The following is a 17,400-nucleotide window of genomic DNA, read 5'->3' as shown; positions in this document are numbered from 1 at the left end:
AGTTGTATCATCATCCTTGTCTCAATATATAGTAACTAGAGGCCCGGTGCACAAATTCATGTACGGGTGGGGTCCGGCCGGCCCACCCCAATCAGGCTGGGTGGAGGGGCTGCGGGCAGTTGGCTGGCCGGCCCCATCCCCTGGTCGAACTCCCGGTTGAACTCCTGGTGGAGGGGACAATTTGCATATTAGCCTTTTATTATATAGGATTATTTGTCTTCTACTAGATTAAGCTACTTGAGGGTAGGAGCCTCATCTATTAATCTCAGTATCCTCTGGGCATTCAGTAAGTGTTTGACAGTTTGATTTATATTGCAAAGAAAGACCTTTGTTGGGGAGACAGTATGCTATAAAAATATTCTAGTTCTTCTTCAAAAGAAGCGATAAATGATCTCCCAAATGTAAATGAGGAAACGTGATTATTACATAATGAATTTCTACACCTGGTTTTCTTTTTACTCATAATAAGCAAATGCTTCAATAGCGTAAATCTGAAAAATATGATTTCAACAGATTGCAACCACTTGTGTGTGTGTGTGTGTGTGTGTGTGTGTGCGCGCGCACACACACAGGCATCCCCCCACCTTAGAAAGACAATTCTGGACAACAGGGACCAGTTTTATATGTGTTTGGAACAATTCCTGGTAACTGAAAACCCTTTACACATCAAAGGACCAGATGGAATTTTAGGAGGTTTTCCAATCCATTTTCCTATTATAAAGTCTAGTAAATGAAGTCATAAGTATGGGCAAAGTAATTACCCTATTTTAGAAAGTGTCCACAGAACTATCCTTAACAGTCTATACAAATGTAATCTCTACCCATGCAATTTAGGTCAAATTCAGGATCAGTTCACACAGAACAGCAAAACACCACCATTACCATGTGTGTCTGCACAGTGAGAAATGAATGGCATAAAAGAAAGTGCAGTGGATCCAAAAGGACACTGAGATCCAGTGGCATCCACACTGCCCTCCCTAGCCTTGCTCAGGTCCCTTAGCTCGTCTGAGCCTTACACAAATTCCTCATAAACTAAGAGTGCAGGATGGAGCCCTTGTAACGGTAGTTTCTTTTTTATTTTAAAATTAAAATGTAAAAAAGGTACACTGTATTGTGTACCTATTTTAAGACATTTTTAAGTATATTAAGGGCAACCCTTTCCAGAGAGGGTCTTTTTATTTTACAGAAGAACTAACTAGAGTTCAAAGAGGTTTAGTGCCTTGACTACAAACACAGTCAATAAAAAGCGAAACTACAGTTTGCTTCAATTTGGGTCTGTCTTGTTCTAAAAACATTTTGCTAATCTGCCTCCTGGAAAAGGGGGGGAAACCTGAAACAAAGAAAACTACGGAGTGGCAAAGATACAAATAAGTATTTCTCCTTTGGGCAGCATAAGGGCAGAAAAAGAAGTCAACATAGTCTACTCTGCATGGGAAGGGAAAGAACTGCTAAGAAAAATGGGCCCAGACACAAATGTCATCATAAATTCTATCATTTATTTTGCTGTTGTTGTTAATCCTCACCAGAAGACATCTTTTCCAGTGCTTTTCAGAGAGAATGAAAGGGAGAGAGGGAGGAAGGGGAGAAGGGCAAGGGAGAGAAACATCGATGTGATTGCTTCTTGCACGCCCCGACCAGAGGAGTGCACCTGCAACCCAGGCACATGCTCTTGATGGGGAACTGAACCCGAGACCCTTTGGTGCACAGGGCCGATGCTCCAATCACTGAAACACACCAGCCAAGGCAAATTCTATCACTTCTTCATCAACTACTTAATTTGTCAGGAAACAACATCATACTACTTCCGGCATATATCTAGTCTTGTGCCACTGAACAACGATACATTCTGAGAATTGTCATTAGGCAATTGTGCTGTGGGATCAGAGAGCATGTACATACCTAGACGGGGTAGCCTATTGCACACCTAGGCTAAGTAGTATATCATCGTCATATACGTGGTCCACCCTTGACCAAAATGTCATCACATCGCGTGAGACTGTATTTCAAAATACCTAAACACTTGGATAAAGGGAAATACCCTAAACAGTTTGAGGAACCATCCTAAAAACTGTGAGGGAAGTGCTGGGGCAGGCATGCAGGACAATAAACTCCTCACCAAATTAGGGGTGAAAAAATCTTCCTAATTTAGGTTTTAACATCACTGAAAACATCATGATTTCATGGAAAAAACATATTATGTTCATAAACGTGTGTTATTAACTGAGCAACTCTTCTCATACAAATTAATATTGTAAATTATAATGTGGTAAATATTTTAGGGTTCCTGTTGTCCCACCCCTGGCATTTTTTAAAAAATATATTCTTTTTAGTGATTTCAGCAAGGAAGGGAGGGCGAGAGAGATAGAAACATCAATGATGAGCGAGAATCATTGACTGGCTGCCTCCTGCATGCCCTGCACTGGGGACCAAGCCTGCAACCTGGGTATGTGCCCTTGACTGGAATCAAACCCAGGACCCTTCAGTCTATAAGCCAATGCTCTACCCGCTGAGCCAAACCAGCTAGGGCCCCCTGGCATTAAAAAAAAAAATTGTATTGAGGGAGGGAGAGAGGGAGAAAGGGAGAGACACACACACACACACACATCAATGATGTGAATCATTGATCAGCTGCCTCCTGCATGCCCCCTACTGGGGGTCAAGCCCACAATCCAGGCATGTGCCCTTGACTGGAATCGAACCCAGGACCTTCAGTCCACAGGCTGATGCTCTATCCACTGAGCCAAACCAGCTAGGGTGCCCTGGCATTTTTTTGTTTTCAGCTTATTTGCACATGCTTAAGCAACCTCAAAGTTCCCTGTTGTAGGGGAACTGTATAAATATATACAGGAAGTCCCAAAAATGTATACACACTTTGAATCATAAAGTCAGTGTTTATTAATATACAGTTCATTTTCAAAATTTAAAAGAATCTACAGAATAATCTAATGAATAATTTTTTTTTGCCAATACCTGTTTTCAAACTGATGACTGTTCTGGTCCAGGCACTGCTGATAACGTGAAGCAACGGTATCACAAACATCAAGAATGATTTTGTTCAATATTTGTGTGCCCTCAATTTGTTGAACGTTGCCCGTTTTGCACTGTAAACTTTATCTTTTATATATCCCCATAAAAAAAATTGGCACTTGAGGATAAATTTTCTTTGTTCAAAGTTTTGTCTGGCTTCACCCATAATTTCAAATCAGTTAAACCTGAAAAGGAGTGAAAATTAAGTGAGTTATCAGCTGTTAAAGTGTGTGTACATTGTTTTGGGACACCCTGTATTTTTGAAGCATTACATATATTCTTGGTAAGTATTAGTGTCACATATTTTGCCATAATTCTAAAAGTACCCACATATATTCCTAAAGCACTTCAGATTGGTGAATGAGCTTATGAGTTTATCACCCTTAGCCCAATTTGAGAGATGAGAAAAAGAAAGAAAGTGCACTAACATCTCAGACAGACACACGGGCTGACTACAAGTACTCGAACGAGATAACCCAGAATTTCCCAGCCTTTTTAAAAAAATCATCAACCACCCCTATAAAAGTTTGCTACCTCAGATATACAATATATCTATTATGTACTGTATGCATAAAGAGAGTAAGATTTTGGGATCCAGCAGATATTTAATGTGTTGATTATTACCAATAAACAATAGATACAGGTATGGAATAATTTTCACTTTATCCCTGTTCTTAGTATTTTAAATTGCTGGATGTAGGACAAGAAAAACAGAAAGAAAAATTCCATGTGTTGTCAAGTTTATCCCCTCTAGTCCCATTAGGTGCATGGGCTTTATCTTGCCTTGAAAAAGCCAAACACTATATATCCACCCGCCCACATGCTTTTGCATTAAAAATCCAGCCAGCGTGCCTCTGCTCCTGTGGGGGACCTGAGTACAATGGTGTGTGGGCCAATCTTACAAAGGGCACAGCAGCCCTCCACCCCAGCCAAGAGCACCCAATTACTAATGTGAAAATACTGACAGCCAAGTGAAGTACCGTAATGACAAGCTAAAGGTTTGCTCATTTGGGGAGTAGAGGATAGAAAGACAATTTGGAATTGTCCGAGTTCGGTAACGGAGGAAACCAGCAATGAAATAAAGGTGCTCAGCAGAGTTTGTTCTGCTCACCACACTTCAAAACCTATTCCTGTCGCAAGGTACGTGTGTCTGCTTTGGGGGAAAGGGAGATTACTTTCCATCACATAGATCTCCTGGTTTCCAACATTAAGAATCACGAGGCCCTTTCTCAAAGGCTTTCAACACCTAAATTATCTTCTTTGGTCAATGTATGCCCCAATGCCCACCCACTAATAGCTAACTGCCAGGTCTTCTACTTCTTGACCTCCAAAATCTGCTACAGGGGGTAGGCTACTACCATTTCCACTCCCAGGAGCTCCTTCTGCTTCTAAGCTTTCTCTCTGGAATACCTTTCCCACTTTTGAAATTATGTGGCTTGTGTAGAGGAGAGTGATAGATATACTGTTTGATCATTATTTCAGGAATGCAAAAGTACATTGAAGGCAAAGCATGTTATATTTGGAAATGCTTTACTAAGTTTCATTCTTATGAAATTACAACTCTGATTTTTTGTTAAGCTTGTCCTAAGAGCAAATCAGCTAAAGAACACAAAGACTCAGCTGACCCAGGGTGTATGTACACCAGAGACTCAACGTAATGACTGCACACCAGGAAGTCAACCTAAGATATTCCTGTAAAGTCTTACAATGGCCCCTTTCGGTTTCAGGGACAGCAGGAATGCTTCCACAGCCTTTGCTCACTGCTGGTTCCTCTTCAAATGTTTGACATTCCTCAAGGTTCTCCTTTAGGTATCTTTCTAAACATACAGTTTCACTTCAGAAAAAACTCACTTCTACACAAACTTTCATTACTGACTATACCAGCCGTGGGCAAACTACGGCCCGTTTAAAATGAATAAAACTAAAAAAAAAAAAAAGACCGTAACCTTTTATGTAATGATGTTTACTTTGAATTTATATTAGTTCACACAAACACTCCACCCATGCTTTTGTTCCGGCCCTCCGGTCCAGTTTAAGAACCCATTGTGGCCCACGAGTCAAAAAGTTTGCCCACCCCTGGCCTATACTCTACTGGGATATATCAAATCTGGGTAGCCCAAATCAACCCATTCAACTGCCTGATACATCTCTTTTTCTGGATGACTCACAAGCACCTCAATCTTAACTATAACCAAATGGAACTCACGAGAGTCCAAAAAACTTCTATTTCCCATATTACCTTTCTCAGGTAACAACGCCCACAGCCGCCAAGTTGCCTTAGCCAATCTTCTTCCTTACCCCTCCTCAAGTCTACTTACCTCTATCATCCAGATACACGTCCTCTTTAATTAGATGTCTCTACATAGTGTCATGTCCAGACAGATTTCCCTTTACCACTTGCTGCAAAAATTTCTTTCCTAAAAAACAGCTCTGATGTTAGTTCCATGCTCAGCATCCTTCAATTACTTCCCACCCTGGCTGGTGGGCTCAGTTGGTTGGAGCACTGTCCTGTGCACCGAAGGGTTGTGGGTTCCAGTCCCAGACAGGATACATACCTGGGTGGGGTTTCAATCCCTGTACAGGAGGCAACCGATCAATGTTTCTCTCTCTCCTCTCCTTTCTCTCTAAAATAAATAAAAAACATATCCTTGGGTGAGGATTAAAAAAAAAAAAAGAATGAAGCCCAATATTCAGCCTAGCATATGCTAGTTTCTGCCCACCTCTCCAACTACCCCTGCCATCTCCCCACAAAGACCGCATTCTGACTATAGCAAAGCTACCTGCAATTCCCCCCTCACCTTCAGTTCTGACTATAGCAAAGCTACCTGCAGTTCCCCCCTCACCTTCATTCCTCTGCTCTCTGCCTGGAATGCCCTTCTCTCCATATTTATTAACGCAGTCTTATCTCTCTCTTCAAAACTTGGCTGGGGGGGGGCGCAGGCGGGAGGAAGTCAATAAGGGAAAAGGGGGACATAAGTAATACTTTCAACAATAAAGAATTATTTTTTTAAAAAAATTGGCAGAGCCCTGACCAGTCTGGCTCAGTGGCTAGAGCAGTGGCCTGTGGACTGAAGGGTCCCAGGTTCAATTCCGGTCAAGGGCATGTACCTTGGTTGCAGGCATATCCCCAATAGGGGGTGTGCAGGAGGCAGCTGATGGATGTTTCTCTCATGGATGTTTCTAACTCTCTATCCCTCTCCCTTCCTCTCTGTAAAAAATCAATAAAATATATTTTAAAAAAATTTTGGCAGAATGACCCATCAGGTGTGAAATCTATCACCACCACTGTTCTTTCTAGGCTGTACCTTGCACACACCTCTCCTGGTGAACTGAAACTAATGTAGCATTACCACAGGGTGTACCCGCCTATGTCCTTCACAGAGTAGCGTCTGGTTTTATCAGACCCATAAACAATAGATACTTAACACCTGTTCAAGGAATGAGTTAATCTCTCCTTTAATAAAATACTGAAATACAGCTTACATTTATTAAACATGTATCATGTGCCACAATCCAAGACAAATTAGGCTATTTCATCCTCATAAGTCCATAAGCTGGGTAGGTATTATTCCACCTTACAGATGAGGAATCTAAGGTCCATTCAAATACACCAGATAACTTGCCCAAGGAGACACAGTTTGTAAATGGAATATGTAGGACTGGAACTCAGGTCTGACCAATTCCAGCGTCCATGCTTGTAACCTCTATGTATACTTCTTTGCCACATGTTCTTTGACACAGTCTTTAACAGACATCCCACAAAGTGTTGCTTGACTGTTTTTGACCAATACTTCACAGAATCAATGATCTAGCTAGGTTTCTATTCCGGGTTTATAATTTCTGAAGCTGAAGGAATAGAGTTATATTGGATTAAGAATGCTATGGACAGCCCTGACCAGTGTGGCTAGGTGGTAGAGTATTGGCCATGTACCAAAGGGTCACAGGTTGGATTACTAGTCAAGGGCATATACCTAGCTTGCAGGTTCATTCCCCGGCCTGCTCGGGGCACAGGTGGGAGGCAATCGATGTATCTCTCTCACAGTTTGGTATCCAACCTAATCTTTCCATCCTATCCAGGGGTAAAGGGAGAGAGAGAGGAAAGGGGAGAGAGAAATAGAGAGAGAGAGAGATAAAGAGAGAGAGAGAGGGAGGGGGAGAGGGAGAGAGAAGAAGGGGGGAGAGGGAGAAAGAGAGAGAGAGAAAGAGAGAGAGAGAGAGGAACATGGATGCGAGAGCAAAACATTTATTGGCTACCTTTTACACACACACACACACACACTGGGGATCAAGCCCAAAAACCTGGGCATGTGCCCTGACCTGGAATCCAACTGGCAACCTTACTACACAGGACAATGCCCAACTAACAGCCACACTGGCCAGGGCAATAAATTCTTTTTATTTGTCAGTTTTGAACCTAATACCCAAACTTCTGATGGCAGACCATGAAGAAAAAGAAAGTTCAAACTAATCTTGTAAGCCTCTCCTCTGTTCCTAGCCACCTTATTTTTAGGACATTCCTTGGCAGTTCTAGTATCAAATGATTGCTATACTGAGCATATGTGCGCTTCACAAACTGGCAGGTGTCTGCTTCCAATCCTAAATCCTACTCTAGCTCCGTCTGCTGCCCACCCAGATGCTTCCATTTAAACTGAGAAGTCCACGAAGGGGACAGAAGCTAATGGGTCATCTTACACCAGATCTACTGTTAGCTGTCTCAAAACAAAACCACAAAACCTCTAAATTAGAATCATTTCATCTTCCTGGACAGAATCTGATTATCAATGACTTCTATTCTGTTGTAAGTAATGGTACAGAAAATTACACTGGTCTTTTACTCAGAATAAATTAGTTCTGTATTTTTAATAGAAGCTAAATGGTGAAACTAGTAGGAGACAGCAGGGACAGGCTATTCTGGTAAGATGTTGCATTTACAATCGTGGTATAATGACTGAATGGTTTGAGCATATGGTACCAACGATAACAAGGCAAAAGGTTCAAATCAAAGTACAATGGGATTATGGGGGATAGAAATGATGTTGTTTAAAAAAAAAGCACCATCAGTACAATTGGTCTTTAAATATAAAATAGAAGACAGCAAGTGGAAATAATTCATACCGGTGGGTACCCAGGAGTTGCTCAGAAGCACCAAAAAGATGAAGAGAACCACTACAGCAACGGATCTCACTCAGCATGTGGCAGTCCAAACCAAAAGTCCTCCCAACGCTCCACACTACGCAACCCCCGCATCCGTCTATGGAAATACAACTTTCAGTTATTTCTCCTTTTCCCTTCCTTTCATATTTACATCTAATCAAGCCTTATTTTTCCTTTAAAACATCTCTAAATATAATAAGGAAGTCCAACTAAGCATTACTTAAAATAGGGCGGGGGAAACATTCTACAATGCTCACCAGTAGTGGAATGGTTAAATTATGGGACATTCATATAATGAGATACTCTGCAGCTGTTACAAATGTTATTTATGAAGAGTTTACAATAGCATGGGTGGAGCAGACAATGAGTGGTCTTCTTAACCTCTATTCTGCCTCTGTGGAGAGCCATGAGGCTTGGGTGGGACTGACCCCCAACCAAATCTCCCAGGGCAAGTCTCTCTCCCCAGGCCCAGTGACCAGCTTAGTCCTAGGCTACCTGAGCCAATCAGCCCCAATCTCAGGACTTCTGCTGGAGGTGGGAAGGAAACACATACCTTAGAACAAAGCTAACACACAGCACAGGGCACGGCTACAAAAAAGTTATGGGAGACACTGAGCTGGAGCCCTGATTAAACCATTATCTGATTTCTATCCAATCTCTGAACTTTTTGATTATTATAAGCCAATGATACATACCTTTTATTGTTTAGACTAGTGTGAGTAGTGTGTTCTGTCATTTGCAAACAATGGCTTAACACAATGGGCAAATACTTATATTTTCAAAAAGGCCATTTCATATACAGTATGACCTTGACTTTTAAAGTATCCAGATAAATTATTATAGGAGTTCCTGGGTGGAGGTGGGCAAAGCAGCGTGAAATGGGGAATGGAGGATATCTGCAATAGTGTAAACAATAAAAAAATACTAGGAAAGACAAATATAATCAGTTATTATTTCTGGGCAGTGGACTGGGCTAGGTTTGGGTACTGATCAGGAACCATAATATATATTTTAAAATTACGAACGAGAGACTGCCAAATTGATCACTGTCTTTGAAATTCACTCCATATACACTCCAACCCTCAGTGAATTCTGCCACCTGAGATGCCATTTTTTTCTACTATCCAACTCTCAGCCATTTAGAATCAGTACACTCTTACTTCCTACCTGTAAGCCCCACCAACTTCCTTCACTACATCTGATTCTATCTTACTACAAATCCTCTAAATCAGTGTTTAATCAGATGTATTTTTTAAAAGGATCTATTTCATATAATTGTTCTCTTTACTAATTGTTTCACAGGCACATAGAGCCTCACTAGCTCAACGCCAAGTTCCTAGTAGACAAAAACTGTCTCCCTGGCAACTCAAAAGCTTGCTGATTGACCTGGAAAAAAAAAATCTTAGGAATGTACAGTTGAACTGCACAGGTCCACTTATATGTGGGTTTTTTTTTCAATAAATACCTGTGCTATTTTTTGATCCAAGGTCTGGAGTCTGCAGATGTTAAGGGCCAACTGCATGCATTGATCTATGCCATTTTATAGGCTTGAGCATCAGAGGCTTTTGGTGTCCACGGGCGATGGGGTGGGGTCCTGGAACCAGTCTCCCATGGATACCACAGGACAACCTGAGTTTTTTGTTTTTTTGTAATATATTTTATTGATTTTCTACAGAGAAGAAGGGAGAGGGAATAGAGAGTTAGAAACATCCATGAGAGAAACATCGATCAGCTGCCTCCCACACACCCCCTACTGGGGATGTGCCCGCAACCAAGGTACATGCCCTTGACCTGAATCGAACCTGGGACCCTTCAGTCCGCAGACCGACGCTCTATCCACTGAGCCAAACCGGTTAGGGCAACCTGAGTTTTTAGGGAGTCGAGTTATACAAGCATTTTTTACTGTGGCGGGGGGGGGGGGGGGTCAGTAGCCCTAACACCCGCGTTATTCAGGGTAAACTATATATGATGATGTGTTCCATTTTATATCAATTTACCATTACATTTTCATAACCGAAGAGTTCAAAATAGGATATAGCAAAACTATTTAACTTAAATGACTTTAAGTTGGAACAAGGAGTAGCAGTGTAAAGTTCTAGTAAAATCGAAGATGTAAAATTTTAAGGCACAGACAACCATATGTTGGCTTTACTATGTCGAAAGGTTCTGATTAACTTTATGTTGAGAAAAACTCCAATTCACCCCTTTGCTTCTTTTAAGCTCAACTGGTTAGTCAATATAAGACTCCTGAGACAAACACTGCAGGCTGGCATGAGCGAGGTCGGCTAAAGATTGACTGGCTGACTCTAGCCACCAGCCTATTTAAGAATGGCACCAGTCATGATAGAGATGGTGTTTAAAAAACTGACTGACTAGACATATACCACTACTAGAAAAATAACTCAAAACATACATACTCCTTGGCTTTAAGGACAGCATTACTTGATCAACACATGAACCATCATATTACTAATGAAGAGGCACTGGCCACTCAAAATTAATGAAAGCTTAAAGCTAAAGCTCAGGTCAGCTCATGGAGCCAATGACTAAAGCCAGGTCCCTCTAGAGATACAAATTCATTATTTTTTTAATATGATATGGACTGTTAACACAGATCACCGATGCAACAATGTTCAAGCTCCAAGTTTATCACCAGTATGTACATCCCAAGGTCTCGCTTCTATGGGCAAATTTAAAAAGAAAAATTAGTGCCTTGTTGACTGAAACCCACTACCCAGGACTCAGAAGAACTGAAATGTCAGTCTATGAACAGATTTTCAGACGCTAGTCAAAGCCGTCTGCCTTGCTTTTCAGGCAGATTTTGCAGACTCTGACTCACAGTACTTGCACCACTTGCTCATTTTGACTTCAGTATCTTGTTCGGTTGGGCCTGCTCCAGGTTGGCTACAGCTATGTCTGGCACCACAAAGCATGCTGCCAGTCCTAGCTGTGGTGCTAATTAGAGGTCAGAAAGCACCCCTGGAAATACAGGGGCACAGGAAGAGTTCAAACACTTGTTTTAAGCAGTGTCCTAGCAAAGCTTGAAAAACAAGAAATTCTTTCCCCCAATCCACCTCACCTTTACCAGCAACGCAAACTCAAGAGAATCTATAATAATAAAAGCGTAATATGCTAATTAGACTGGACAGTGAACAACCTTCCGGACAAAGCCGGGTCTGCAAGGGTCGAGGCAAGCCACCATGGCTGCGAGGGTCAAGCCCCTTGCACGGACTCCCTGCACTGGGCCTCTAGTACATGATAAGAAAAGCCTTCTCTTCTCCCAATCTAGGCCTCTGTGGAGCTGGTCTCTGGCACTTTCTCTTATGAGTTGTGTAAACTGCAGGTTAGAACAATCATCAGGGTTACTGTAAACTATTCCTATTATTTTTCCTTGTTTTTCTTATACAAGGAAAATAAAAAACAAATTTAGGAAAGAAAGCCATAGTGTTCAGGGCCTCCTTCCATAGAGATATTTCTTACTGTATGGATCACTGCTGTAATAAAATGCCACCATGATTATGGATGGAATAAACATTCAAAAACAAAAACTGGTGGAAAATGGGAATTTTTTTGGACATTAACTTAAAAATAAAACCGACTGAGTATTCTTTAGGTCACATGCACAGTAAAGTACAATTATACTTTATAAAGACTCAAAGGAAAAGTAGCCAAGAAACCTAACCAAGAGGTAGTGGCACAAACTAAAGGAATAAAAAACTACAATGGAAACTCAACAGTTCCTATTTCTGGTCCCTGTCGCCTAAATAAACGCAAAAACAGCTGAGGCAACATAAGAATGAAGCCTGACCTCTGACAAGGCAGTGGTGGGTAACAAAGACTGAGCCTCATTTACACTGAGCAGGAGGAACCTGCTGTGGGTTTCAGCGCTTCCTTCGCTCTGCTGTGCAAATACTGGGATACAGGAACCCTGAGATCTGAGAAACAGAAATATGTGGTGGCCAGAGGCACACGATGGAGCTACGGAGCAGTGAAGGGGCACCTGTAGGAGAGAGACTTCTGGAGTCTGGGCTTGCTCTAAGTCAGTGGTTCTCAACCTTCCTAATGCCACGACTCTTTAATACAGTTCCTCATGTTGTGGTGACCCCCAACCATAAAATTATTTTCGTTGCTACTTCATAACTGTAATTTTGCTACTGTTATGAATCGTAATGTAAATATCTGATATGCAGGATGTATTTTCGTTACAAGTTAAACATAATTAAAGCATAGTGATTAATCACAACAACAATATGTAATTATATATGTGTTTTCCGATGGTCTTAGGCAACCCAGGTGAAAGGGTCGTTCGACCCCAAAGGGGTCGCGACCCACAGGTTGAGAACCGCTGCTCTAAGTAATGAGGGAAATGAAGAGGCAAAAGTTATACCAGACAAAAGGAACAACATGACTGAAGACCAGGAGATGTGACGAAGTTCAGGGAACTATACAACAACTGAAAACTGACCAAATTTTGTTTAAATATAGCCACGAAGGTTAACTGATCCATTATTGGACACTATTGGCAAAAATGTTCATCGGTGAAACACAGTAGAGTTTTTCAGGTGAGGGTAGCAAATTGTGCAAAATTTTGGTGCCAGTTCACACAAAGGATCAAAATGACTTCACAATAAGGGCAAGGCTTGGCCTAAGATTATTTATGTGAAACAGAATTCTGAAAAGACAATAATTATGGTTTTGCTGAATCCAAAGAAACGCTGCCTCTGCTCTCTGGATGTGCCTCAGATGCTGCTGTCTGCACATTTCACTCAAGACCACATTACACACGCACTGACACAAGGGCCCAAATTAGAAGAGTCAGCACTAGACCAACATCTTACAGGTCACCCGGCGGAGCTGCTCTACTCGCACTCTTCTGGCCCTTCCATTTTCAATAGTGAAAACACGTAACCAACTGGCAACAGGTCCCCATTCTGTCTCTGCACAAGCTGGAGCTAGAGAAGGTGCAGCACCATGAAGAGGTTGTGGGAAATCAAAGGTCCACAAGCAAAGGGCCTCGTGCAGAAAGGGGAGCACTATGAGAAAGAGACCCTTCCTCCCCAATTCTAATCCTAGTCCACGGTAGCATTCTGCATTCCCACTCCCTTCCCAGTTTTGCCCAAGGACCTCACCTCTAAACACCAGAATATGTTTTTTGTTGTTAATCCTCAACAAGGATATTTTTTCATTGATTTTTTAGAGAAAGTGAGGAGGGGGGGCAGAGAGAGAAACATCGATGTGAGAGAGAGACATTAATTGGTTGTCTTCCGCACGTTCCGACCAGGGCCAGGGATTAAGCCTGCGACCAATGTGTGTGCCCTTGACTGGCATTGAACCTGGGACCCTTCAATCCACAGGCTCTATCCACTGAGCCAAACGAAGGCTCATGCTATTTTCAATTCATAGAAAGTTCTATTTAAAAAAGCCCCCCTTAAACATGCTATTCAATATATATTTTTTTAAATATATTTTATTGACTTTTTACAGAGAGGAAGGGAGAGAGATAGAAAGTCAGAAACATCGATGAGAGAGAAACATCGATCAGCCGCCTCTTGCACATTCCCCACTGGGGATGTGCCCGCAACCCAGGTACATGCCCTTGACCGGAATCGAACCTGGGACCCTTCAGTCCGCAGGCCGACGCTCTATCCACTGAGCCAAACCGGTTTCGGCAACTATTCAATATTTTGTACATACAAATATGTAGCAGAAACCTATTTCCACGAAATATTTCTTTAAAGGGGACAGTGGTGTCAGGGATGTGAAGTTTGAGTTTGAAGGCACTCAGCTAAAGTTCTAACAAAATGTAAAAGAAGTATCTTGATTATTTTGAAGCTCTGGCATATGCCATGCTATTATCAATATGGCTCATGTCTACTTTTGTAACTGCCAAATACACAGAAAGGCAATTACCCTTCCAAGTTTAAGTGTTCTAGGACAACACCAACAACTCTTCAGAGCTGATAATACGCTTTGCTAATGTTAGAAACAGAAGTCTTAGCAAGTCAGGCATATCTGGATGGACAAAGCAGTCATGAGCATTTCTAAGTTATCTTAGAAAACTCTTTGATACTCATGTCTGACTAAGTGTGACTCAGTCAGGATACCCAGTGTGTGCCTGTAAAACAGTGTATTACTAAATATTATGTGTGTCGTGAACCAAGCCTTTGCATTAATCACAGTACCCTTCACCCAGGAAGTATTCAAGAACTTGTTGCTATGATTCACCAAGATACTGGATAAATAGTCTTAAGAATTTATCAAAATTCTACCTACTATCATGACATACTCAAGGTAAAAATAATTAATCAACCAGACCTAACAGATATCTATAGAACACCACCCAACAACAGCAGAATAAAACACCAACTCAAGCACACAGTGGGACCCTCCTCAGGACCATATGCTAGGCAATAAAATGACCCTCAATAAATTTAAAAGGACTGAAATCACCCAAGGTATGTTCTACAAGCAAAGTGGAACTAAAATTAACAATAGAAGGAATTCTGGGAAATTCACAAATATGTGGAAATTAAACACACTCCTAAATAACCAATGGGTCAAAGAAAAAAAGTAACAGGGGAAATGAGAAAATACTTCGATGAGATGAAAGAGATGAGATGGATGAAACAAAACAACTGCATATCCAACTTTATGGGATGCAGCTAAAGTAGACATAGTAGGAAACTTATGGCTGTAAACACCTACATTAAAAGGAAATTTGTACTATAGTTCATTTACAAATTGAGGTTGCTATTCTTTTATATATAAAACCCAATCCTAAAAGCAGGTAATACAAGAATAATTTTTCATCAGGTTACAGTGGGGCCTTGACTTATAAGTGTCCCGACTAACGAGTTTTTTGAGATACGAGCCGTCTCTCGGCCGATTTTTTGCTTTGAGTTGCGAGCTAAAATTCGGGTTACGAGCCAGCTTCAGATACCCCACCGCTAGTTGGCGCAGCGAACGTCACAGTGAACGCCACAACATCAGCCCAGCATCACATGTCTCACTCGTTCACTTTAAGATTTGACATACGAGTAATTTGAGTTACGAGCTCCGTCACGGAACGAATTAAACTCGTAAGTCAAGGCCCCACTGTAATTGAGAGTTTGTAGATGAGAAGCAAACCCTTTTTGTGAGGCCTTTAATCCTATATAATAAAAGCCCAGCCCTGACCGGTTTGGCTCAGCAGATAGAGCGTCAGCCTGCGGACTCAAGGGTCCCAGGTTCAATTCCAGTCAAGGGCATGTACCTTGGTTGCGGGCACATCCCCAGTGGGGGGTGTGCAGGGGGCAGCTGATCAATGTTTCTCTCTCATCGATGTTTCTGACTCTCTATCCCTCTCCCTTCCTCTCTGTAAAAAATCAATAAAATATATTTTAAAAAAAATAGCCCAGCAACCATAATGGGGTAATGACCAGAAAGACCACTCGACCACTCCCTATGAGGTGCATTGACCATCTCTCGATTCCTCCCCTCCAGCCCGCAGGCTCTGATTGCTGGATGGCCAACAGGGAACCACGGGTAACTGGGGCGGGGCTGGGGACTGGCAAGCGAGCGGAAGATGGCCCTGATCGCAGGCTAGGCCTAGGGGCCCTACCCACGCACCATTTCGTGCCCTGGGCCTCTAGTATCTAATAAAAAAGGAGTGAGGGGAAGAACATGCAGATATCTTACACTTTAATATACACCACCAACAAATTAATAGCTAAATTTGAAAATTACTTCTACAGTTTTTAAGGGTAACAGCTATTCAAGTGGGTGAAGTTATAGTAGGTGCTCAAAGAAGACAGATAAAGGGCTTCTGAACACAGAATATGAATTTCCAAGTTAATGAAAACATAAAAAGAACATTGATTCTTTCTGCACCAGTAACTGAAATTTAGGAAACTAATTATGTTAATCTCAAGGAAATACATGTAGGGCTAACTGGTTTCCCTATGTGAGGCCATTCATCTGGATATCCCATGTAGACAGTATTAGCACAACTCCTGGGAAATTCATATCAATTGCAGGTTCAAGATTTACTCTCTCACTCAGCTTTAACATGAGACTTTGAGAGTCTTAATCATGATCTTCTCTGCTAGCCTGGCATAGAAATCCTTCCGAGCTACTGCTTTCTAAAGACGCTGAGTACACTTAAACAGAAACCCCATCTTCTTTCCAAAGCTGAAGTACCTGCTTACTTTCATTATTAAAGTTTTGAAGATGGTTTCACTGTTTCTTGTCAGACCCAGAAAATATAGTAAAGGTAACTATGGCTATATTCATTAAATGTTTGTGGTTTTTTTTTCTGAAAGGTTACAGAAAAACTAATGACTTCCTCTGTGAAAACTTTGCTTTTTACATTATTTAACAATGAATGAAACATGTATTTGTTCATTTAATTTCAAAAAGTGATCTGGGTGATAAGAGAGACCAAAGACTTAAGAATGGAGAAACGACTTGTCTTTCACACACAATCCTTTATCAATAATGTGCGTTCAGCAGAGCTTTGGGTCAAGATTTTAACAGTTCTGAATTTGAGGTAGTATCAGGACAAGCACCTGGCCAGTTATTTAAATGGGCAGAGTCATGTGACTTGCTGGTTACCTGAGTCAGCGGTTGGACTGACATCCCCTTATCAAAGTTACACTCTTGAATAACATTAATAAAATTAATGACAGCAGGCATTACTGTCTGCTTTATGCTAGTCACTGCTTTAAGCACACGAGTATATATTCGTTCTTTTGAATCTCACTGTGACTCTAGGAAGGTAAGTGCTGTTGTTTCCATTTCACAGAAGGGAGAACCAAAGCACAAAGCAAACTGCCCAAGATCACAATGCCTGAATGGCCATTGGCTGAGCTGGGATTCAAAAAAGTTAGGTGTAGCCTGGAGAATGTGTTCTTCACAATACAATAGATGTTTCTCATTCCATACCCACAAGGAGCTGAAACTGAGGGAGTATCGACCAAAAGGGCCAAGATTTTCCTCAAAATGTCATTTTGAATCACTTTTTAAAAGGTCTCTAGGTTTTAATGACACTGAGTATAGCTACAGTGAACTTTAGCCTAAGGATTTAAAGTAGGTTAAACCTCAGCCATTAAGAAACAAACCAACCCACTCCGAACCGGAGCACTTTAACTCTTTAACTCCCTGGAATATCCATCAGGGTAAGATAGATGTGAAATGTTAACTACTTTTTATTTGAATATAACTTTGTTGTAAAACAACTAA

At 41.4% G+C, this 17,400-nt stretch overlaps 1 protein-coding gene across 6 annotated transcripts in view; it reads right to left on the bottom strand.

The window, feature by feature from the left end:
• GRB2 (growth factor receptor bound protein 2) overlaps window positions 1-17,400 on the bottom strand; it is a 60,809-nt gene that overhangs the window by 30,238 nt on the left and 13,171 nt on the right. Inside the window, exon 4 of one of the 6 annotated variants that reach the window (XM_036338929.1) lies at window positions 9,647-9,850. The exons of the other annotated variants lie outside the window; for them this stretch is intronic. Coding sequence (XP_036194822.1) covers window positions 9,647-9,703 — 57 coding nt within the window. The 5' untranslated portion in view covers window positions 9,704-9,850. The remainder of the gene's footprint in view (window positions 1-9,646; window positions 9,851-17,400) is intronic. 6 annotated transcript variants of the gene reach the window in all.

This window comes from Myotis myotis, unplaced genomic scaffold (assembly GCF_014108235.1).
Source record: "Myotis myotis isolate mMyoMyo1 unplaced genomic scaffold, mMyoMyo1.p scaffold_m19_p_17, whole genome shotgun sequence".
Lineage (NCBI taxonomy): Eukaryota > Metazoa > Chordata > Mammalia > Chiroptera > Vespertilionidae > Myotis > Myotis myotis.
Note: the sequence above shows the minus strand (reverse complement) of the source record. Positions and strands in the feature narration are given on the sequence as shown.